General features: G+C 35.5%; 1 protein-coding gene across 12 annotated transcripts in view; it reads left to right on the plus strand.

Annotated features, from left to right (window-relative positions):
* The window catches only part of PAM (peptidylglycine alpha-amidating monooxygenase), a 188980-nt gene that overhangs the window by 116850 nt on the left and 46339 nt on the right, over positions 1 to 25791 (plus strand). For all 12 annotated transcript variants that reach the window (XM_010971454.3, XM_045507869.2, XM_045507870.2 and 9 more), the window contains exons 8-14: positions 5142 to 5190; positions 6537 to 6604; positions 7692 to 7772; positions 8062 to 8138; positions 8506 to 8609; positions 14159 to 14343; positions 15248 to 15313. In XM_010971454.3, coding sequence (XP_010969756.1) covers positions 5142 to 5190; positions 6537 to 6604; positions 7692 to 7772; positions 8062 to 8138; positions 8506 to 8609; positions 14159 to 14343; positions 15248 to 15313 — 630 coding nt within the window. The remainder of the gene's footprint in view (positions 1 to 5141; positions 5191 to 6536; positions 6605 to 7691; positions 7773 to 8061; positions 8139 to 8505; positions 8610 to 14158; positions 14344 to 15247; positions 15314 to 25791) is intronic.

The raw sequence follows: 25791 nt of genomic DNA on the forward strand, positions 1-25791 counted from the left end.
TTGAAACATGGCGTTATCAACTTCTTCAAGGTCCTATGGTCCCTAATCCAAAATTTTAATTTTAGCCAGACCATAATATTTTTGTCTTAACTAAAATTTCTTTCACTGATGATTCTGTTCCATATCTACCTAGTTCAGACCCTTCTGAATCAGCATTTCTGTTCCCATTTTGAGAATATCTATTCTGTGCAATGTCTTTAATATACCATTTCAATTCTAATTCCTTTTTTTAACCAGCTCTTTATTCATTTAATATTCTCATGTTTTCCCCTTTCTCCTATTTCTGTTACTAAGTTGGAGAAATTTGATATGCTTCAGTTTCTTCAATTAAAGCAATTCCTGACCTATAACTATGAAAATATATTTCTTAAAAGTAAAATATTCATGTGCTGAAAATTTTTGGAATCTACCCATGAAAAGAATAATGATAATAATAACTAATATGTATTGATTTTCCCTATGGTCCAAATAGAGTGCTACATTCTTTACATAGATTGTCTCATTTATAGGCTGGAATTTTTTAGTGGTATCAATAGTGATCACAAGTACTAATCCATCAGCTATTAAATAGGTAGCCTTCTAGATCCTACTGATTTTAAACAAAGGAACTCAGCGAACACCTGATTGAAAACTGGTGATGATCTTCTTAGGGCACTATGGTCAAATGACATATACAGATTAATTCCGAACTTTCCACCCAACAAGTGTTACATATTATATATTGGAAATGTACAATATTTATATAGAAGTATAAATCAGGGGAATAGTCCTCACTTCCTGTTCTACCTTTGATTTGGACAAATTCATTTTCCTATGATTTCATTTTAGTTATTTCACTCATTACTGTCTCATCTTTATTTAAGCTGCAAGATTCCATTTCTCTGGTCTTCTGCCCTGTATGAATTTTTCCATCTATTTCCGCCCCTCTCTTCTGTTTACTTTCATTCTAGTCACAGAATCAGTCTTTTCAACTAGCTTTTTCAGCTGGTGTCTGATTTTGATCCTCTGAGTTCATTTTCTGTACATTTCTTAACTGTCTCAGTTCTGATTTCGTTTTTTCATCTTATGTGGTCAAATATTAGCAGAAGCACTGATGTATTTCTTTATGATAATAAGCCTTTAAAGTGCCATCCATTTTAAGAGACAGTTTTCATTTATAGCCTAGTGAATTAAAATGAATTAATTCTTAGGAAGGTTCATATCTTGTGGCTGAAGCACTGTGTTACAACAGAAGGGCAAGCAAAGTCAGAGCACGCTGGAAATCATCCCTAAAATATGCAAGACCAGCTGAAGTTTCTGAGTTCCCCAGCAGTAAGATCAGCGTGGAGGTTATGGAAATAATAATGCATCACCGTGGCAAGGCTCATGTTGGAGTTAAAAGGTCATAATCTTCACACCAAACACTAGGCTGAAATATGCTTCTCTCCAAAGCTGCCACTTGCTATGGGAGTAGCTGTGGATCCAGGAGCCCTCCAGGCCTCCAGACAGCCTTGTTCAAGGGAGTTCAAGTTGCTCCCGCTGGGACTTCTCACCTTGTGTGTATGCAAACGCATGGACTCTTCAGGTCAAACTGTAGAAAGTCAGACTAGAAGAAATCACAACCATTTACAATGATAAAATTTGATTTTTGCAATAATGAATATTTGAAATAGCAGTTGACTCTAACAATGTCTAAAATGTATATAAATATGCTTTATAAGTGTACTCTTCTCTTTATGGTAACTCCTAGAATTTTGTACAACTAAACTATCATTGTTAAAATGTTTATTTATCCACTGCTGAATAACAGAATTTCCTAAAGTCGCACACTTAGTATTATACTGCTGTCACCCCATGGATAAATAATGATGAAAATCTATAAAGTGTTATTCATAATTTAAAGCATAGTATCTACACGCTCATACACACACACACACACACACACACACACATACACACACAGCATAGCTTTTAGAAATGCCCTGTTTCTTGCTGATTCAGTGGATCAGATAGACCAGATAAATTTGATGTAAACAAATTATTTCATCTGTGGCTCAGAAACTCTATTTAGTGTGGTTTTTAATTGTATCTCTTTACTAATTTTTCTTCTGCATATTTTGATTTCTGAAGCCTTTTGTAAAACAGGCAAGATTTTCACCTTTAATCTTTGTATGTTCACCAGCCCTCTACCCATGTAAGATTTATATTCTCTAAGACAAAACTTAGCCTGTAAAATCCAGTTTTCCCTAAAGTCATTTTGTTAAAATATCAGTTCAGTATATTTTTCTACAGAATGTGTTAAGCCTCTCATATTACTACTTGACTTTCCTTCTAATTTGTTATTACTGTGTGATAGCCTTGACTTTCTTACAGAATATGGCATGTAATTGAGAAACATGTAGAATCAAAAGGAAACCTGGTAGTTTATCTTTGCACTGGAGTGGTGAGACTGTGGTTCACTTTTAAAACTCCATAGGGAAACAAACAGACAACAATTATATAGCAATTGATATTATTTAATTTGGGGAAAAAAACTTTGATATGTGCTTAGAAAATGTCTTCAAATTAAAATTTGGTTTTGACTTATTTTCATTCTTTCCTACTCAATTTAGACAATTCTAATAAAGAACATTATCTAACAGGAAGATCCACTGTTACTGGCAATAGCTTATGTGTTACTATTAGTAACATTCCTGCTACTCTCAATTTGGTGACACATTTCAGCTTTAATGATAAACTTCTTTAATAGTTCCTGAAATGTGTTAACTAATTTATTAATTTCTGCCATTTAATTTTTTTAAGTCATGGTAAAGAATATCAGCCAAGTTGGGTATCAAAATGTGATTCACTGGATTCTTTCAATGCAGAGATGTAATGTAAAACCAAGAGACAATTCTCATTGTACACTGACCCTTTTGCTTGGATGGATGTTGTGGGGGTGGCAGAAAACTCTCACCCAGTATTACTAATCAAAATTTTAAAATTACAAAATCCAACCCTCAGTAACCTGTAAGTGCCAGCTAATGTGCTAGATGGACACCTTGTATGATCCTGTCCTCCACTGGTTAAAATCTTCCACTGGGTTCTTTGCAGACAAAAAATAAAACCCAGACTCTTTGAACAGACTCTTCATGGCCCGAAAGAATCCAGCCTCTTGACCACGCTATCCTCCCTGGACCACAGTAGATAAATCAGTTACCCAGTGTCATATTGTCCTGTTGAATTCACTGTGTGACATTATCATGTTTATGTATTTGATGTTTTCTTTTTCCTTGTCCCTCCTTCCTCTCCACTCCCGTTAAGAGCATAAGCACCATGAGAGCAGGACATTTAAACATTCTCTTTTTCATTGTATCCATTGTGGAGAACAGTGCCTGAAGATATATAGCAATTGCTCAATAAATATTAACTGAATGAATGGATGATTAACATTTCTCAGAATAATCTTAGAAGACAGATATGATGTTTTTTATACACAGGGGAAATGTTTTCTGAAAACAAGCTAATTTGGTCAATCTCTGGAGTTTAAATTTCATTTGGTACAAATGAATGGTATACTTTCCACCATTCTCTTTTGATCAGTGGAGATATTTAGATAATTCTGGGTGCGTTCAATTACTAATCATTTTGAAAGTAGTACAGACAAGGCATGTTTACTAAATCTCATGCAGTGTATTTAGGAAAACTTGTTCTCAAATATAAAAATTTTTAAGTAAATTAAAAAATAATACTCAAGTGTCCTTTTTATATTTAAAAGCATAGGCAAACATTCAGATAAATATGTTATTTATTATTTTTGTTATTATTTTCTCCTCATCTATTTTAAATTCAATTAAAATTTTAAAAACAAAGAACTCACTGAAATTATTATGAAAACAGGATCTCACTGAAATTGATTTAGGACATTGGATAAAGATCCCTTTGTAGAATAACAAAAACAAAAAGCCAGCTGCTTAAATATAAAATGTTTATCATTGACTTGATTTCTGTACTGTTTTTGTTAAGATCAAGCTTAATACTATACAGAGAAATTTCCTGTGTGTTTTATTACCAAAATATTAAATATGACTTGTTATACTTTCAGAATGCATATCTTGTTAGTCAAGTTACCTGTTATTATATATTTTTATATGAAGCTACCTTTGCTTTTCTCATGAGAACTACAGCTAAAAGAAAAAAATTTCCTTAAAAAAATCATTCCACGTTCTGTTATTTATTAGCACACTTCTTTATTTCTAATATAAATATCAATATTGCATACATTCATACAGTAGTTCTTTATATTGAAATCAACTCTTAGAATTAAGATATAAAGTTTTATAATGACTTAGAATAAAATGTGAAGTAGAAAGAATTTAACATGTACAGGAATAGAAGGAATGAGTAAGTCTGAGTTACTGTGCATGGGCTGTAAGGTAAAGGATCAGCAAATTCAACAGAGATAAGAATTGGGATAAGTGATTTAATTGTTTACCTTATTTCTACGTGGGGAAGGCAAAGGGAGAAAAAATGAGAGAGGATTTTAGGAGGTCTCTGAAGTGTCCTTGGCAAAGATGCAGAAATGCTCAGAGGCTTTGCACTGAAGTTAGGGTATAAAAAGAATGAACATCAGGTTCCTGTTTAGAAGGTTGGAATCAGTGAGGCTTAGAAACCAAATAAGGTGATTCCTGTACATAAATCTGAGGCTTTATAGACTTTAAAGATGGTAATACCTTGAAAGGCCAAATGATGGGCTACATCAGTGTCTGAAAAGTAGGAAAGCTAGTTGTTTGGAGCCCCATGGAACAAATCATTCAGTTCCCAGAATTTCTAAGGACGTTTCAGCAATACAGATAATGCATAGAGAGTTGCAACCACTTTCTTCTATGAGCTTATGACTAATATTTAGTATGTCTGCAGGGAAGCAGATAACTGGTCAGTTTGATGCATCAAGGAAAAAACCCACAGACTGCTTAAAGTGATAGTTTGGTTGTTGCTGGGTGACACACTGGAAAATAAATGAGCTCATGAGTATGAAAGCACTCTGTAAACTATAAAATACCATACAAGTGAAATAGATAGGGTTTTTTTTTTATACTGAGTTACGATTAAAATTTGTTAGTTTGAAATCCGTTTTTCACATTTCGATATTTAATATGTGTATTTTGTGTGTGTGTTTTCAGATAATCACAAGGACTGTTCTGGTGTTTCCTTACACCTCACACGCCTGCCGTAAGTACTTCCAGTTATCCTAGCTGGGTGACAACTTTAAGATCTTCAAGAGCTTAAAAGTGGGAAATCCACTATGTTAGTTACCTACTGCTGTATAACAAGTTATTGAAATTTAGTGGTTTAAAACAGCAAATATTTATGGTCTCAGTTTCATGTGGCTCGGGAGTCTGGGCACAGCTTAGCTGGATGCTGGGGTTGGCAGACTCACACAAAGGCTGCTATCAAAGTTGGCCAGTGGTTCAGCCATTTGGGGTCTCAACTGAAGAGGTTTCACTTCCAAGATCACTCCATGGCTATAGACGGTATTCAGTTCCTTGCTGGCTGTGGGCTGGAGGGCCTCCTCATTTCTTCCCCATGTGGGCTCCAAACAGGACAGCTCACATGGCAGCTGGCCTCCATCACAGCCAGCAAGGGAGAAAGCAAGAGAGGGTGTGCAAGACGGAAGCCAGCGTCATTTTGTAACCTCATCTCAGAAGTTACTGAATATAATATATAAGTCTGATAGAGGAAGAAAATAGTTGCCACAAATCTTCATACTCTGACTCCAACAGAGAAAACAAATGAAGTCACTGTTGCCATATTCTATTTGTTAGAAATAACAAATTACTAGATCCGGTTACCAGGTCCAGTCTACAGTCAAGGGAAGAGGCTTAGACAAGGGCATGAATGTCAGAGCTGGGAGTCACTGTGGGCTGTGTAGGTCAGGGTTGTCCAGAGAAACTGAGCCAACAGGATGTATGAGAGGCAAAGAGAAAGAGAAATTGAGATTTACTTTAAGGAATTGGCTCACATGATTGTCGGGGCTGGCAAGTCTGAAATCTTCAAGGCAGGCTGGCAGGCAGGAAATTCTGACAGGAGCCAATTTATTGCAATCTTGGGTCCAAAGGCAGTCTGGAGGCAGAATTCCTTCCTCCTCCCGGGACCTCAGCCTTTTCTCTTAAGAGACCCACCCATGTTGTGTCCCATAATCTGCTTTACTCAAAGTCAGTGATTTAAATATTAATTACATCTAAAAAATACCTTTACAGCAACATCTGGACTAGTGCTTGACCAAACAGCTGGACACTATAGCCTAGCCAAGTTGACATACACAATTAACCATCACAGGAGCCATTTAGAGACTGCCTTCCACATATTCCATGCCATGAAAATGTGTATTCAGCTGTTTGCCCAAGAAAATAACTTATTCTTAAGAAAAAATATACGTTCTACCTCTCTTTCCATATTATTTTAATTTTCACATGAGTCATATTTTATGGACCAACATATTGAGGTTTATCTTACTTTTCCAAGGCAATAGTTTTGACTTTCCAAATCGTTAAGATAAATATCACTATTTTCTGCAGACAGCCTTTAATTGCTGGCATGTACCTTATGATGTCTGTTGACACTGTTATACCAGCAGGAGAGAAAGGTGAGTAATGATCTTTTAGAATTTATCATGACCTCATTACCTAACCTTTAAGAAAGGATTTACAGTATATGTTTTATAAACTTTTGAAATGACCAATATTTTTGAGTCCCTGAAAAACAAACCAGTTCTTTATCCTCGGATTTGAAATAGATAGTTGTATTATTCTAAGCAAATATCATTAATTATTTTCCATTTTTTATTGAAATGTTAAGAATTGAGGCCTGGGGGTAGGTAGAGGGTTATATAAATTAAAGAATAAATCTTGAGCATTTTACAAATTAATCATCCATTCTTTAGATGCCCAAAGCAAACTTCATATCATACTGTGGCATAAACTACTGCGGAGAATATCAGTTCAGAATCAAATGCTAGCAAATCCAATACTGGCTCGTTTTTGAACTTGGATTTGCTGGGCTTATTTCTCCTTTTGTCAAATGGGGATGATAATAGCTGATTCCTCCTAAACTTACAAAGAGCTATTAGAATAAGTATAACATTATTTATCAGTGTATCTTATCCTCTGATGAAAAGTGTCATATTAAATATTAGTCATTTGTTTTTGCTGGGAATCTTTTAAAATTAATGACAAGTATGGTCTCATTACTTTTCGTTCCCTTATTTTAAAAGACATGTTTATTGAATAGCTACTATATATTAGACTGTAAAGAAGAAAAAGCATTTATGTTTCCTTCTCAAAAGGAACTGATAATCTGGTTATCTTAGATGTTTGCAATCAGTTTTTCAAAAATCCTTCTGTTATAAAAACCAATGTTTAAGCTTTTTCAACTGCAGAAATTTCTTTATAAAGGTATCAAATTAAGCCTGTGTTTTCACTGACAGGGTATGTTGACTTGGCCTAGTCATTTTGTTTATGAGTGAAATAAAATGTGAGATCAAGGGGTTCTTAACTCAGTGAAGTAGCTGGCGCATAAGTCTTAATGTCTGCTGAGTATGTGGGTGCGTGTTTACCCCATAAGAAAACCCCTGAGCCTCTCTACTGGTGAGTATTCTATGTGTGCTTTCAGATAAGGATAATGATTTTTTTCCAGTTGAGTAGTGACTTTTTTTGTGTTTTCATTTGTAACAGTGGTGAATTCTGACATTTCATGCCATTATAAAAAATATCCAATGCATGTGTTTGCCTACAGAGTTCACACTCATCATTTAGGTAAGAACTTTAAACTACATGTTAAGTTACAAATATTTAGCATTGTGCTTGCTAATGTTACAAACGTAAAATGTAAATTATATTTGACCTTAAATCTGTTTCAGTGAATGAGATTTTATGCTGTATCTTGAAATTCTGTATGTTTTTTCATCACATTGTTTTTATTAGAATAACTAGCATTTGGGGTCCTGAAAATATTCAAATTTTATCTTGAAATAAGAGAAAATCATGTCCTTTATTTTTCTAATACCTTATTACATTATATAATTATAATTTATGTTCACTACAGGTAAGGTAGTGAGTGGATACAGAGTAAGAAATGGACAATGGACACTGATTGGACGCCAGAGCCCCCAGCTGCCACAGGTGTGTAGAATCTAGCACAATTTTGAGAGAAAAAATATTAATCAGCAGATAAGTAATTTTTAAAACCTTCATAGAGCTCTTGTGAATTTCTCTAGAATCTAAACATCTCGAAGTCTACCTTTACTGTATGTCTTAGCTGTGTGTAATCTCCTTTTTCCCAACTTCCAACTTGGTTTCCTTATCAGTTCTCTTAATATTTCTAAACATGGTAGTGAAGTGTGTGTGTGTGTGTGTGTGTGTGTGTGTGTGTCTGTGTCTCTATGTTCATCGTCTCTACTCTGGGTGCTCTAAGACTCTCATTATTAAAGCATGGGGCTCTGGTTTTATTGATAATTTTAATGAATCATTGTATTTGTCTTCTTGGAAGGCTTTCTACCCAGTGGAACATCCAGTAGATGTTAGTTTTGGTGACATACTGGCAGCAAGATGTGTATTCACTGGTGAAGGAAGGACAGAAGCCACACACATTGGGTATGATTTTGCAAATCCCATTATTTAAAAAGATTTTATTAGGACAAGGTGTGATTATAGGTAACAGTTATCTTCATGAATGAATTGCACATTTTTCCCAATTATGAACAATTACAACAAATTATAGCATTTTATCATTTTGGAACTGATTGATTTGCATAAACTCCAGAACATGTGTTTATTTTTTCTTGCTTCCTTTCTTCCTGTTTATTCAAAACCTTCAGTATCACACCTCTACATATTATAGTTGCCACAGGAGTGTATATTACTTCCTATACATCTTAATGAAGAAGCATGTAATTATTATATATTTTTTTCTCGTGTCCTTTTGCTCTGTGTTCAAATTCAGGCAAGTATATAGGTTTTGCATTTAGGTAGTGCCCATTAATTACTCTGAACCATGACTTTTCCTACCTGTTAAAACTTTCATGTATTCATTGTTTTCTAGATGAGAAACCAAATGAGAATAATACTATGCAATTCTTTTTCAATGAGAGAATGTCAGACTTAATTTTCAAAATACCGAGCCTCTTTGAAATAAGTCTGTTTTATAACACTACAATTTTCAAGGCACTGTGAACTCTTTCAGAAGAAAGGTTTGCCTAAATTAAAAATGAAAGATAAAGTGTCTTACCATGTCTTTTTGTTAGAAAAGAACCAAGGAGTCTCCTTTCCAAGTTAAACTATGTTATAAAATATTTACCAGTGCCACCTAGAAGATGGAGCTTTAAACCATTTATCTTTTGATCAAAGAGAAGTTACAGAAAGTAGGCATCTGAAAATATGCATTAGATGCACAGATGATTCTTATGATGACAACACTAGCTGTTGGTTGTCAGGGGGATCAGAAAAGGTACTGATGCAGGTAAAAGAAAAAAAAAGCATTCAAGATTGTGAAAGAGGATCCTTTTCAGCACATTCTATGTATTAGTTTACAAGTTCAAGGGTAGAATACATAGAATTCTCTTGCTTAGAGGTACCTTTACAATTTGTGAGGGATTGTAACTGGCCAGATTCTATCCTTTGAGTATCCTCTGTGAGACAATACCAGCCATAGAAATTAATGACTTGCTATAGTACCAGGATAGGAGGCCAAGGTGATCTCTGGAGGCCTCTTTCAATTTCATGGGTCTAGAATAATTCTAGTCTTTTTTAAAATGAGCATTTTGCTTTAAAATAATACCCTAAAATGACTGTAACAATCTATATTTTTGTAAATCTCATGTGAGCTAAAGGAAATACCATTTTGGAATAGAAATGAAATAGAAAGAAATGATAGGAAATTAAATGATTGGGTGAGTCCATATTCTGAATAGTTAATTTATACTAAGGAAGCAATTTTCTCCAATATAATGATACACTGAGACAGTTTTGAATACATTTTAAATATGAATAAAATCCTCATAATAATGCAAAGCATTCCTATAGCACTTAATTCGCTTTTTAGTTTTAGAAAGGTCATAGCAACAATGCATCTGTTTTGTAAAATAACAATGTCACATCCATTGGGTACTATAGAATCACAGTTGAGAATGTAACCAGTAAAAAGAAAAAAACTAATATTTTTATGATGTCTGTTCAATTAAAGGATGCTCTGTAAATCTTTTCTCTCTTCTCCGTTTCCACCTTACCCCCAACCCACATACACAAACATGTATTCCCACAGGCACAGATTTGAACCCTGAGTATGAAGTGGACTTAGATACAAATCCCACTTATCCAAAGGTTATCTGGGGCCAGAAGATGCCCCTTCCATGCACTGCAAGAATTATGGGCTTCAAGTTTTTAACCTTCTTATTCTGCAGCCACCTGGAAACTAGGTTTTACAGGAAAATTTTTCCATCAGTGGCCTAGTAGGAAGATTCTGAGTTGAGTGATTCTTCTACCCAATCCTAGCTTTTCTCTGTATTAAGCTAGAAATTTTAGTACTAGAGAAAACTTAGCTTAGGTAGGAAAATCATATTTAACTAACAAAAAACTTAACTTAAAAAATTAGGGACTGATTTTCCCATACCAGGAATTTACCTCAAAATATAACCATTAAAAAACAGATAGATTTACGACAAGATATATTAATAAATGTACTTAAAGGTAGCATTTTTAGTCCAGGTGTATTTCTTTTTAAATAACAAATATGAGTAATATATCTTAGACAAAGTTGGACCAATGTATATATTGACAATATAGTACTAATTAATCTACAAATAAGCAATATTTTATGCCTGACTACATTACATATTTTATATTCAGCATGACACTTCTCCAAATTCATTTCAGATGTTTAGTCAAGTTTAAACAACAACAAAAAGAATTTAATTAAGTCAGCCAATCAAGCTAATTAAGCCAGCTAATTTGCCTAAAAGTGTATATGCTAAAATTCAGAATTAATTCTTGAGAATTGATTGATAATACTTACCTATTTGGTCAATTTTATTGGTCATATTTTTCATTTAGAACTAGTTATTTCATGTACATATGGGAATGGTCTAAAAAGTATTCATAGTTACCAAACACAACACTTTAATCAGCATTTAAAGTGTATTATATGCAAAGATAAGGTTATATGATCAGTTACTCCTTAATGTGTAAGTTTTAAAGCACCATGAAACCTCTTAAGAAACAATTCAAAGTTTTGTAAAATAACTTCTTGAAAGTTTTCATATTTCTTTCCCAAATTAGCCTTGCCTATCATTGGTTATTTTCAAGCCTAGCATTTACTGAGTGTAAGGGGCAGGGACTAGGGGCGAGGGCATCACCAAGGTGGAGAATCACCGTCTGAAACATAGTCATCTTGTGCCACAATATTGGGGTCTTTTAAATGTTACATTTCAGAATACTTACGCTTTCTTAAATGTTTATTACATATATTTATAATATAAAATGATATATTTTGTATAAAAACCCTGATAGACCATAAATAGATAGATAGAGAGATGAAAGATAGATAAACAGATATAAATATTTCTCACAAGTACCGTACATCGTTTGAGTTTGTAAAATTGACCTGACTCAGCAGTATGATATATTAGGGGTAATAGGTTATGCTGTAATATGTCGTAAACATTTATTAAGATAGATTATTCATTCTTCCTCATTCAACATATATTTACTGAGGGCATTATCATATTCAGACTCACCACACTTTGTCAGATTTAAAGCTAGCTCGTATAAGAGTAGGAGTTATCACTCAAGCTCTTTGTTATGCATGAAGATGAAAGAAATGCACCACTGTGATTTGGGGATATAGGTGATGCCAGCAGTCATCATTTGGGGAGTCACACTGGTGTTAGGGAATGTTTAAAGGGCCATTCAGTGGAGCCAGGACAGGAGTATGAACACAGTCTCTGTCCATACTTTCTCATGTTAATAATTATTAGATTGACAGAGTTGAATTGCTTATGTTGTTCTTATGTATGGAAAATAAGGGTGAATATGTCAGAATTCTCCCTTAGGAACACAGAAAGCAGTTTGGTTTAAAGTCAGAGTTTGGTTTTTTTGGGGTTTTTTTTTTTTTTTGAGTGAAAGAAAAATGGATGTGGAATAAGACAGGTAAGCTGTGTTTTTGACATGAAGGGTAATTTGAATCCTAACATGTTTAGGATATGATAGTTTCTCTGTCAGATCGGAGCTCAGAGTTACCTTGACTACAAGTTCAATTATAGATGGAAAGGAATGAAGTATGACTCTTTTCTTTTTCTTCAGCTCTTTAATGACATTTTCTTTGTGGTAGCAAAGATTTTTAAGTTATTTGATGAGCTCAGTATTGTACCATAGAATCGGTACCTTAAATGACCTGTATTGGTGAGCTGATCAGGCTGCCTCACAAAATCACATGTGCTTACAGATGAGCATGGATATGACGTTCCCAACCAGATAAAACATAGAGGATCTAGCCATAGATTACTTGCAAGTTTCACTTATAATTCTATAAATTTATTTAACTTTTTCCTTTCATTTATTTGGAAAGCTTCCAGTTTGCTTTCCTTTCTGCACAATGAGTCAAGATTTTCTAAGCCGGGGGGGCCACATCTTAAATTCCTTTTCCCTCATTCCTCTCTCTTGATCTATACCTTTTGCTTCATTTTGTGTCGGGGAGGGTGAATAATATGGTGGGAGGCTCTGGCTTATTACTTTGGCTCCACCCATTCCTTTCATAGCACATCATTTTCTGACCAAATCCCTGGCTGCTAAAATGTAATTCTTGGTTCTTGGCAATGGTGTTTTGACCCATTAGTAGTGAACAGGTGTTTGTTTGGGGTTGCTCTTTCACTCCTTGCTTGTATTTCATGGGAGAGGCAGTTACACTGACATAGGTATCAGATTCGGGGAGTGAAAAGCCAAATTATTTTAAAAGCATAAGCAGAGTTCCTGTGGTAGGGGCTCATTCCTCTGACCCCCCCGAGGCTCTGCATTTTCAGAGCTTAGAGAAGCTACATCCCTGTTTGGAAAAGATTTTTTTTTCTTCCCTTGCTGATGTCATTACTGTTGCTATGGAGAGGAAGTGAGTGCTGCATGATATTGCTGGAAAAAACCAACACTGACGTATTTCTGTACAGCAAGTAGTCCACTTCATAGCTTGTTTTTTTTATTAGTAGACGCTTGCTAAAAATTGTCAGAATATCAAAAAGGAAATGTTCCTTTGTCCAAACTACCTTGCTGTAAAAATTTTGTGAAGGTGTACCTAAATATTTCCTTCCTAATAATAGTGACTAGAATAAAATATAGTGTAACCCATGTGAATTGAGGAAGAAGAAAACATGTTTTATGAACTATTAGACATAATTTGTATTGTTTGGAATTTTTTTCTTGGAAATGACCATCCTACTCCTTTAAAATCTATTTTTAACATTGCTTCATTCCTCTGCACAGCACTGCCGCACTCAGGTCTGAGCCCTTAGAAGAGATTAGGCCTGATGTCATTTTGTAACGTCCCTGAGGCATTCTCTCTCCCTGCTGTAGAAGCCAGGGTGCCAAGTCAGATATCAGAGATGCATACAGTATCAACACATGATTCTTGATTTATCTCACCCTGAGGAACAAAGCAGTTACCAAAAACAAGATCCCAGACTCTCAGGGTTAATGGAAAAAGCCATTTTTATAAACTTGTAAATAACATATATGATACTTCTGTTGAACTATTCTGAATTTTACCATTATTTAGTAAATAAGGTTTTCCTGTGAGAAAAGCACTTTGCCCAATCCGTGAGTTTTAGCAACTGGAAGAAGGACTAAAGAATAAACGAACTTAGGAGAGGAAAGTACCTGGCTGCAACTGAAATGCCACTTCCACCTGCAGTATTTGGTGATATCCGTGGAGTGACTGCAGATGGCTACTCCGTTATTAAGTGAAAATATGCCTTTGACCACGTACTTCTGATGTTGAAAACTCACGGGTTTTAATGAAAGCTGTAAAATAAAGGCACAGTATTTCCACCTTTGACTCCATTGTTGACAGATTTACTGGTTGCATTTTTTCTTGCATTGAGAATATGTTTTATGTGAATTTTTGATTTGTCATGTCTACGGGTTCCCTTTTTTTGCCCCTGCAGTGGCACATCTAGTGATGAGATGTGCAACTTGTACATTATGTATTACATGGAAGCCAAGCATGCAGTTTCTTTCATGACCTGTACGCAGAATGTAGCTCCGGATATGTTCAGAACCATACCACCAGAGGCTAATACTCCAATTCCTGTGAAGTCTGACATGGTCATGATGCATGGACATCACAAAGGTGAAACTAGTGTTTAATTTAAAGTAACATATGATTTTGTATTTCGTATTTTTATGTGTCTCACTTGACTCTATGATTAATATTTAAAATCCTCCTCCTCCTGTCAATCACATGTGTACACATAATCTGATTCCCTCTTTTCCCTCTGTTATATTTTATCTCCCCTCCAGACATGCCCCCATCAGAACAGTTAAAGTGAACTCTCAAGGAGTGATGAAACAGATTCGTTTTGGGATCAATTCCATAAATGTACATCTTTCTTCATTCAATTCATGTTTTCTAGTTTCCTCATTTCATTCCTCCTATAACCAGTAATGAATTATGCAGTTTATGAATTTATACACCGTGCTGTAAAGAGTGAACAGTTTGCCAATGAAAATGGCTATCATCTCCAACCATACCCTAAATTAGCTGTTTAATGGGCCTCTTCAAGCAAAGAAAGAACCGTTCTTGATTTATGAGGCATTGCTAGTCTTAGCCTTTTTGGTCTCATCATCAGAATTGTTCTTTAACTTACTGTTGTTCATCTGCAGAATGGTCATATTGATTGTCATTTTTTTACTTTAAAATTGCAAAACCCACACACTATTTTATTGGATGAAGCATGCTAAGACCTTATTGAGTTTTGCAAGTTCAACCTTAAAATGCCAGAACAATTTCTTATTTCTTTCTGTTGGAAACTTTATTAAGATTCTAATGTATTTATAAAATATACCTTTAAAGGTTCTAAAAATATCCTAAAAATATTACTGAATTCAATGTAAAAAACAAATGCAAGCAGTTTTATTAATGCATCTGTAAAGTTCTGTATCTTGTATATATTACTGAGAGGGTATTTGATCTAGTTTTTAAAGTATGTGATATATACTGCCAATTTAACCTCATCTTTTTTGATCTTTTACAGAAATGGAGAATAAAGATAAGGCTTCTTTACTACAGCAGCCAAAACGAGAAGAAGTATTGGAACAAGGTATGTATGCTTACTTCTGTAACTAAGCCTATAAAAGTATTCATTCTCCAAATAGGCAGCCAGATTTTAAAGTTAGTGAGATATTTTAGGTCTGTCTTTATCTGCCGTCTACCCTATATATTGCTGATTTTCGGTAATGCTTATTAATACATGAGAAAATGGTCAAGTGTTGCACTTTGGTTTTGAAAGTAAAATTAATTAGTGTAATTTAGTCCCATTAGATTTTTCTGTCTTTGTTTTATTTAGTATTGTAACTTTTATATATAGTGCAAGTGTAAATATAATCATTAGAAACAATCAGTGAGCTACTTTTGAAGTCTTATGACCTTTACCATTTAAATTCTTGTACATTTTGTATGGTGTGTTTATTAACTATATTTGACGTTCAAAGGAAAAGGAAATTAAGAAACCACATTTTGCCTCTCTTTTAAGTCATTCTTCTCTGCCTTCAGTTAAGGTAGGAGGGATTATCTTCTTGCACATTTGTAGTTTTGTATTAAGTTGCCATCTGGTAAGTTAGGAAAGCTGCTTTCTCCCTCTTTTCTATTTATTTGAGGTGGTAACACTTGCTGTTGTGTGTCATATACTGCATGTGCTGGCAAGGAAAATTTATTCTCCTAAATCTGGCTTTCTTGCCAGTTTGGAAGATGGTACTTTGTGTTAGGTGTTGAAGTACGTTATCAAGTTGTTTTTGGCCTAGGTATATGTCAAAACATTTGTTTAATGTTAATGCAAACACACTTCTAATGACAGCATGAAGTGTACAGGAAATAGACAGGATTTTTCTATTAGTAACTTACAGAAATTTGTGACTCTTTGGATATTGTAAACCACTATTGGATTTATTCAAAATGTGTTCTATTAGATCTAGGTCTAAGTTTTACTTTTGCACTAATAGTATTTGCAAAATTAAAACCTGAGACTTTTTAAAGGAAAAAAATGCTCTCTGAAAGGGGAGTAGGGTAAACAGTAAAACAAAAGTTTTGAAATTGTGTAGAATATATTCCATAACATCTCATTCTAACCAAATGGCTTAAAAAAAAAAAAACTTAGCTCAAAGTTGTGTTTCTATTTTTGTGTTAAGTAAAAAAAAGGGAGATGATTTTGTAATAGTTAATGCTAAATGGTTCATACTAAACTATTGAATATGACTTAAAGTAGCTAAATTTATCAATCCTGGGTATATATTTGTAAGAAAGTCAGTAACTGGAGCCTAAATATAGTAGTTTTCAGTGTTTACTATCATTGTCCTGAAATTTGACCCATCTTAAAATGAATTATTTTAACATTGCGCACACTGTTTGAACTGCATGTCTTGGAAATAATTTGAGTCATTTTAAAATACATTTCCAAATACCAAAGCATGTGATACAGTGTGGAATGAGACCACAATTTAGTAGATGCAGCTTGTAAAATGCTGTTTCTATGGAAACTGAGGCTGGACTGTGTTTCCCTTTTGAAGTTATTTGAGTTGATCAAGGAAGACATTGAAACCCTTGAAAGATTAGAAACTCAGAGGTTTTATTAGCAGAGGTACCTTAAATGTTAGGTTTAATCTATTCTTCCCAAATAGTAGAATTTTAGGAGGTGTCATATATGCCTAAAAACAAATCCTTTAATACACTTTCATATATTGCCATTCCTTTACCCTTTTGTGCTTGATCAAGTACACGTATAGTATTAAGAAGTTTAAATATCCCCTTGTATATTTATATTGGGCTGTATTCCCAGCATAGCCTTAATGGTTTCAGAGAAAAATTCTATGGATGTGTAAGAAATTATTTTACTGTAGTTACCATTTTATTATGCTTATGAATAAAAATGTTGCAAAGTGATTTAACTTGGGAAGGAAAAAAAACATTAGCCTGACTCGATTTTCATACTGTGGAAGACAGGCTATGGCGTTCATATGTTGAAATTAGTGAGTCTATCAGAATGTCACCTCCCAGATTATGTGAAGACAAATACCTCACCAAATGCCATTTCAATGGCAGGTGTGGCCTCTCTGTTATTCTTCTGGTCTTTGGGGATCACCAGCCTAGAATTTAAAGAGAAGTAAAGAAATATACCAAGTGCATATTTGTATACATAGTTCATTTGATTCGCTAATGAGATCAATCTATCTCCTTGCAGTACCCAGGGCAAATCTACTTATTACTGAGTATCCCATTCTTCTCAGAGATGTTTGTTTGCACAAAACATCTGTTTGTATTCGTTCCCTGGGGTGTTAAATTGACCAAGTAGCTAATAGGAGGGCTCTAATTATTCAAATAAATTACGCCACGTATGCTGATTTTTAAAATAAGCCCTCACACTTAACCCTTTGCCTTATTTTGTTGTTCTAGCCAAAATAATTATGTTCAATTACTCCCCCTGGTTGTATTGATTCTTTTAATATTTTAAATCCTCAATAAATAAAAACTCTGAATTATATCATTTGTGCTAGCCACAAGCTAACAGACAGCATCCATGGTGGTCTGACAGAGGGCATCGAACCCCCATTGGAAATAGAACAGTTGAGGGACAGGAAAGAAAAGACCCCCAAAAATCAGAGGACAGGTTTCCAAAGGCAAACTCAGTACCATCAGTAGAGTAGTTCTACCTGGGTAATACAAACAATGTTGTTTTACTTCCTGTCGTAATACATTGGAAAACGGACAGGAAGGTAAAGGTCATGATACATAATAAGTGCTGTGTTGGAAAGAAGGAATGACCTTTACTGAGGCAGTGAAAAAAGAGAGAGAAATACTCATAGGCCATAGGCTGGAAAAAGAAATGTAGCTGTGTCCCAAAGAGACAGGAAGTAGTAGGTACCTTCAACGTGGAGAGAAAAAAATCAAAGCAAACCAGTAATCTGTTTAACACAGGTTTATCTAATACTCTGTTTCCCCAGGAGAAATGTGAGCATTTTATTTTCTTTGATATTCTCATCACTAAAATTGCTAGCTATTAATTGTTACCAGAATATTCATCTTGATTGGAAATAACTAGTTTGAAAGAAACATGAGTTGTGTAAATCCATGTAGAGTTGCCCAGTCTGTGCTTACTCACCAGCACACTGACCTCCTCTAGCATCTGTGTCTGCATTTGCTCCCTCTTGAACAAAATATGGCTGAAGGGAAATGTATCTCAGACTCTATCGCAAAAGGTCTAATGATGGAAACACCAGAAGAACCTCATTATGTGGACATCTTTACCTACCAAGTCGTCTTGGATCTTGCAACAATTGAAGACATTTTAATGAGGCTTTAATTAAATTTGCAGAGAATTTTTTTAAAGAATACGTATTTGACTGATTTTAAAAATTATATTCATTATGGAAGATATGGAAATTATAGAAAAGTATGAAGTAAATAAAAAATCACCCATAACCCCCAGAAATATGGCTATATGCTTGCACCCTGCATGTGAAATGTATATTACACATCTATGGGTAAATTATTTAAACAATATTCAGATCAAAATATATGCACAGTTTTGTATCCTCTTTTTTTTAACACTGTCTTGAATAGTTCCTTCAACTATAAAAATTATTGGCAAGCATGATTTTTAATGGCTGCATAATCTGTGTGTATTCCTGCCCACAGTGCTTTGAAAATAGCCTATTTGTCTATAGGTGAGCTTATGTGAGTGAGTTGATTATGTCAGCCTCCATGCAGAAAAACACTAATGGATATTCAAAACAATCTGAAATGTCATCATGCTTTGAAAACATTGTAAGTGAAGAATTACCTCTGTATGTAATAAGTACAATAAGCTAAACAATAAAACCCAATTAGACAGTGATTCTGGGTGGAGGAAATGAATCCTAGGAGACTACACAGAGTGAGAAAGCTGTTGAGGTTTTCCAGAGCCGACACACACAAACGTATCCTTTATGTACCTGTTATGGTTGGCACTTTTAGGAAACTCATACATGTTTTTTAAGTTCTCTTTATTTCTTATGCATTATAATTTTTTTATATATGCTCACCGTACCAGAGGTACAGCCTGAACTTTCTATCAACATTGTTTAGGCAGGGAATATGGGCTGAAACTAAGAGGCTTGCCAGCTGCAAGCACAAATCTATACAACTACATTTAGGAGTTATGAATTTGAGTGTTTCTCTCCTTTAAAATTCAAGGTATAGATACAGTATTGAAATTTATGTCAGTTGTGTTGGAAACATTTGATGTCTTTAATAAAAAAAAAAAAAAGCTGCAAGACAGAATTGAAAGTCAGTTCTACAATACCAGTATGTCCTTGTTATTGTGCATTATGCTCCAGACAGCATTTCTTTTGCTGCAGAAGGGCCTATAACATGTTTTATTCAGTTTGCTCCAAACTCTTTTCATTGTAGTCTTTATGCCCTCCTATAATCCATCTTTCTACTCAAAGGTCAGCATGAGCTCCTGTATTCCCAAGGCAGGTAGAATATGACAAAAATACAATTTGTAGAGGGAAAACACTCCATGGCCTCAGATAGTTAAAGGTCTTCAGACACCTTCTGTGAAACAGAATAATTTCATGGTGGTTTTATGCTAACAAAAGTGAATTACCATTGGCATGTTTTATCAAAGAAGCAGAATCAAGGGAACAAGATTGCAAGTTAAAAAGACAATACTCTACTGTAAAAGCTTATTAAAGTAACAGTTGGTGAACCATTTCTGAGAGGAGTGAAACACAGGCTGGGCTTAGTAGTTAAAACGTATATTCCTGTGTTTTGTTCTAGATAGGACACTCCCTTCATCCCCTAATAAAATCCATATGATTTCAGTAGCATCTTCTTAGCAATTCCAACCATTCTCCATGCCACTTTGCTGTTTAAAGAAGATACAAGTCTTGTTTGTATTTCCATTCACTAAAATCTTACCAGTTTATTATGATTTATGAGCAGCTCACAAGTCTTTATTTATTGAACTCATCTATCAAATGCAATTCTAAATACCCTCCATGGCTCTGGGAGCCGAGTGGATGCTGTTTTAAATTGGTTTCCTAATAACAGAATAGTCAGTTGTGAATGGTCATTTATCACATGGTTTGGCTTTCCAATATAGATCAGTGTGTATGGTAGTTACAGAAGTCATCATCTCGTAACTTCTCCTTTTTTTATACGTTTGCCTTGTTTTCTTTAAAAACACAAAGAGTTGAAAGACTCATTTCTGGTTATTGCTCAATCAGATGAGTTCTATAGGAGGAAAAAATGATAAAGTTCAACTTCATTTGTGATCCTTGAACTGGTCTTATGATCATGTGTTTTATTTCTCTAAAGCTAGTAAAATAAATGTTGTGGGTTAATAATAAGTAAACCATCAATAAGACAAATCAACTTTAATCAGAAGGGAAAGTCAGCTATGACTGAGTTATACACCAAAATATGAAAATCTAAAGAGAAGTGCTTTTATTTTTTCATTCCTCATATCCCTCTTACAATCAGTTGTTGTTGCATGGTTATAATCTTGGCATATTTTGTCAGTGGTTAAACTGCTAATGAATATCCTATTTACTCTTTATGTACCATAGAAATCACAGAGCAATAAGCAGTAACAAGAGCTGCTTGTTTTAGGTAATGAAGTACTAGTGATTTGTGTGGGAAATGGAAATTTCTATTCTAAAAGATTACCAAGAGGTTCTTGATTATTTTAAAAATAAAAATGCCTGCCACAATTAGGAGTTTATGCTGTCTAAAAGCAGGGGTGCTTAATTTTTTAATCCAATAATCAAATCATTTTATTACCAAAAAAAAAAAAGAACCCACATGGGGCAGTATTTCAAAGTATGTTTCCATCTTGTTTAGTTTGATCTCACCATATTCCAGAAAGTGAACCAGAGAAATTTCCATGCTGGTGGGAGGGAATAGTGAGTGATCCCCATTAAATAGAAAAATGTCCATTGAGCCATGAAGTAGTTGATGCAGGCACACATCTAACAGACTTGTGGTTTAGTTGGTAGTGTTTTAGATCCTCCTGTATTATGCTGTATTCCTTTTCCTGACACATTAGCTGCTATGATACTTGTGTTTTCCAAATACCAAACCCACTCAGCCAGATTACTTAAAGACCTAGAGCATTTCTGCATTTCTTAAGATAAAAATCAAATTTTAAGTGAGGAAAAGAAAGAAATGGAACTCACTGCAGCCTAAAGTCATCAAGGAAGTATGTTTATCTTTACTAATGCAGAAGCAAGGAGTGACATTTTTAACACATTATTCATTCCAGAATCATTTGTTGAGTATCTGCTGTGATCGGAACAGTATTAATCACTGGAAAAGTGACAATGATTAAGAAGTGAGAGAGGTTATTTTTATATAAAATCACATTTATACCTTTCCATTTGTCCCATACCAAATAATTTACAAGTACCAGAAAAAAAAAAAAGCATTTTTAGAACACCTTAGAGGAATCCGTCAAACATGTAAGGTGTATTACCAGTAGTAAGTGAAAACTACTGAGAGAACTGCAAACTCTTCTACTTTTTCAAACCAAAGAAAACCCGTCACTGTTCTTTAGGTCAGCTTTGTGCGAATGACTATATGTATTGACTAATTTATCAGCATCTTATGTCATAATAAAAAGAAGACAAGACAGGATAGGACAAAAAGAAGCTTGTTCAGTTAAAGGATGAACGCAGCACCTGAGCTCAGAAGACTGTTACTTTAAAAAGAAAAAAAAAAATTAATATAGTAAGATTGACAGGTCTGAGGTGAATTCACAGAAAAGAGCTTATTGGCTGGTACAGAAAAGGGAAGAGAACCTGGATCCAGTGTAGTGACACTTAGTCAGGTGTCTCATTTGAACCCCAATTCAGCTTCCTACCCGCTGTGCACCTTAGTGCTGTGCCATTAGGTTTCCTCACCTAAAATGAGGACAGAAAGTATTTCATAGAGATTAAATGTGTCTCATTGTATAAAGCACTCAGTAAAGTGACTTAGTCATGCCAAGCTCTCAAAAAAAGATTAGCTGCTATTACTGGTATCATCATCTGTAGTTTATAAAGTACTTCTTTAAATGTTATCTCTGTCAAGAATAAATAGGGTAATGATACATCCCAGGTTTTTCAGGACTGTACTAGCTTATGCCTGGTATAAATATTAACAACACCCTCTTTCTTTCTCAAATGGGTTCCAGTCTGGAAATTAAATATCGGCCCCCTTTAGCAGCAGGACCCAGAACAGAACTAGAGGATACCACCCAGGAACACATAGGTTGACAGAGCTGGGGAAGAGGACATAACTGAGGAGCATGTAGGAGGGGCAGGTTACCTTCAATCCCAAGTCCGTTGCACAAAGGCAGAGGAGCTTTAGTACTATTCCAGACAGGTTTTTCCCATCGAAGGCAAGGATGAGGGTCTGTTCTGAGGAAGGAGGGTAGGAGTCTTCCAGCACGACCATCCCAGGCTGATAGGAATCTCAGGTGGGCACTGGTGGGAGGGAGGGAAAGGGTGATGCTGACAAATCATTATCGTCAAATGAATTGACTTTGTGATTGACTAGTGAGGGGAGAATGAGTCTAGTTTCTGGATTGATTGACCCAAAACATGGTTTCATCACCGAGAGAGATACTATAAAAAAGATAAAGTATGGGGAGCAGATTAAGAGCTCTGTTTTAGACATGTTGCATTCAAAATTCCGTTCAAATAGACATTCAATTCAAGTGGAAATTTCCAGACGGCAGTTTTATATACCACTAGGTTCTCCGTACTAGGAAAGCTTCAGATTTCAGGGTCATTTGTCTGGAAGTAGCAGCTTATGCTTTGTGAGTGGCTGAGATCACTTAGTAGGAAGAGGCCTTAGTCAGGGAAAATGAAAGTATGCCAGAGACAGACCTCAGAAAACACCAACATTTCCATATGCTGGGCAGAATAAGAGGAAGCAAGGACGACAAGTGAAGATCTGACAAGAACAATGTCGTAAGAAGAGAGTTTCTGAAGGGACTTTAAAAGTGCTACATGCCACCAGTCGGTCAAGATGAAGAGTCTGCTGGCTTTGGCAACTAGGAGCTCTTGAGCAACTCATGCAGAAGCCATGCAGGAGTGAAGCAGGGAGTGGAAACAGATGCCTTCGATTCAGGAAGAGGCTGTGAGGAAGGATGAAGCAGCAGCACGTAACCCTGCACTGTCCAGTGGGGTAGACACTAACCACATGTGGCTGTTTAAATTTGAATATAAATGAATTAAAAGTAAGCAAACTTAAAAATTAAGTTTCTCAGTCACACTAGCCACTACGAGTACTCAGCAGCCCCGCGTGTCTAGGGGCTATCATGTTGGATAGAACCGGTATGCAGACTATTTCCATTATCACAGAAATGTAGATGGCACTGGAACTTGTTAAAGGAAGAGGGGAAGTGGAAAAGCTTGAAAGACATTGTGTCAAAGGAGAGTCTCTTCTCGCTTCCGTGGCCACCCAGGATAAGCTTGAAGGGAGTGTGTTTATAGCCTGAGTCAAATCTTTGGAAGAGTTGTATTAGAGTAGGAAGAAAAAGCAGATAGGAAAGGCTCTAGGCAGCTCAAGGAGGGCTGGCCTCTGGAACGTTGGAGTAGGCATAGTTCCTTCTCCAAAAACAGACTCAGAAGAAGTTAAAGAAAGTGCAGGTACCACCTCCTTTGGCAAAGCCTGGAAGCAAATCACAATGGTAGCCACAGTGACCTGTTGAGAAAATAGAGGACTGCAAATTTAAAGGTGGCTTTTTTCCATTGTGAAAATCCCAGTACATAAAATAGGAACTGATTTTTTTAATTTTAGGTAAACAGTAGATCAAAGCAGATGCATGTTGCAACTTGAGTTTATATTAGTAGTAGTAGTAATTATAATGGCTACAATTTAGTGATACCTGCTTAGTGGTATATGCTGGACTGGGCATTTTATGTTAACTATCTTCTTTGAATCCAGGAAATAGTTCTTGAGGGTAGCTGTCTGTTATCTATTTTAAAAGGTTAAGTAACTTGCTTAAGGGCACAAAGTAGCTATTAAGTGTCAGGGGTTGGATTTGAAAGCTAGTGTGAAATACGGACCGGATTTGGGGTAGTAACAATACAGGGAAGGAGCAGAGTGCAGTAGGTACACACAGCAGTGACACCTGATTTGATTGTCAAGGAAGGCTTCTTGGATGTGACACCTAAGTAACTTCTGAAGGTTGAGGAACAAGTTGATAACTGAGGAGAGAATGACCCGGGAAGAAGAAACAGCATCTTCTTAGAGTTGACATTCAAGGAACTGAAAGTCCAATATGGCTATAGTATAAACTGAAAAGAAAGAACGCTGAGAGACGAAACTGGGGTAGAGACCACGCAACTTCTGTTTATACTGTACTCCATACTCCATCCGTTGCACTCAAGGTTAGATAGATTTCCTAAGTCAAGATCTCAGTATGACTAAGAAAAATGGTTAACGTTTCAGGATTTCATAACATTCAATACACCAGAAGAGGGGGAAAGAAAACAAAAAAACCCTCTGGTTTGTGTGTAAGGATGTAAGAGACAGCCACCTAGTGGTCTCCCGCGTGTGCTCTCTGTGAGCGCACTGCTGCTCTGAAGCCGTGTTCTCACCAGGCCAGGGCCGTCTGTGTGCAGGCAAGCCTATTACATTGCTAGGCTTTTGTTTTCCTAACCCAGTGATAATTGTAAGTGGTCATTTCAGAGGAACCAAGTGCTCTGCATGTATCACATCTTTTTGATTTTTACTGACAAACCTGAGTATGCGTAGTTCTAAGCCTGTGTTCCTCTATCGATATTAGCCTAATGTCATGGATTCAAGTTTTAGAGTTGTGTTCTTTAGCTGTCCCTGAAATCATCTGGTTTTTATTTTCTATATGAAATGTTTCCTTGCACAGCAGCTTTATGCTATTTATATTTAGTATATGGACAGGAGAGATTCGCAGCCATAGGTTAATTTCTCTTCTGTGAGGCAGAATGCCACTGTGGCCTTCTGGAATGGGTTGCACTGTAATTTGCTTTGTTCATTTTACTGATATTGGCCCTAATACTTGGTAATTATTTTCTGATTGAAGATTTTACCTGGGATGAGCTGCTTTCATGGGCAAGAATTGAAAACCTACTTTGAATCATTAAACCAAGATTATTGGTAAATTTGACAGATCTCTTAGCATCGTTTTGGAAAGACTTCATATCCCTTTGCACCAATATTCTAATAACATGTTCTTCAGTGGAATGTGTCCTGGCTAAGCCAGGCATTATTTTTATTTCCTCATGGTCATAAAAAGATTTTATAAATGTTATCTGATCGTGCTATAAATGTAATTAAAACTTAAGCAATAGGACTCCATAGTCATAAGTAATTTCGTTAGCAGCACTTAGAGTGAGGAAAAGGAAGAGCTGTGGGTCACCTCTGGGTTTGAGTTAGGAAAGCAGATCTGTGTTTTCATTGAGAACACATATATGTTTCCCATTCACACATTTGATGTAAATGGATTGGAAGCATAGATGGGAATGATGAGGGTTAGAATACTTCATGAACCTTCCATAGTCGTATTTTATATGTCAT

This window comes from Camelus bactrianus, chromosome 3, assembly GCF_048773025.1.
Source record: "Camelus bactrianus isolate YW-2024 breed Bactrian camel chromosome 3, ASM4877302v1, whole genome shotgun sequence".
In the NCBI taxonomy this organism is placed as follows: Eukaryota; Metazoa; Chordata; class Mammalia; order Artiodactyla; family Camelidae; genus Camelus; species Camelus bactrianus.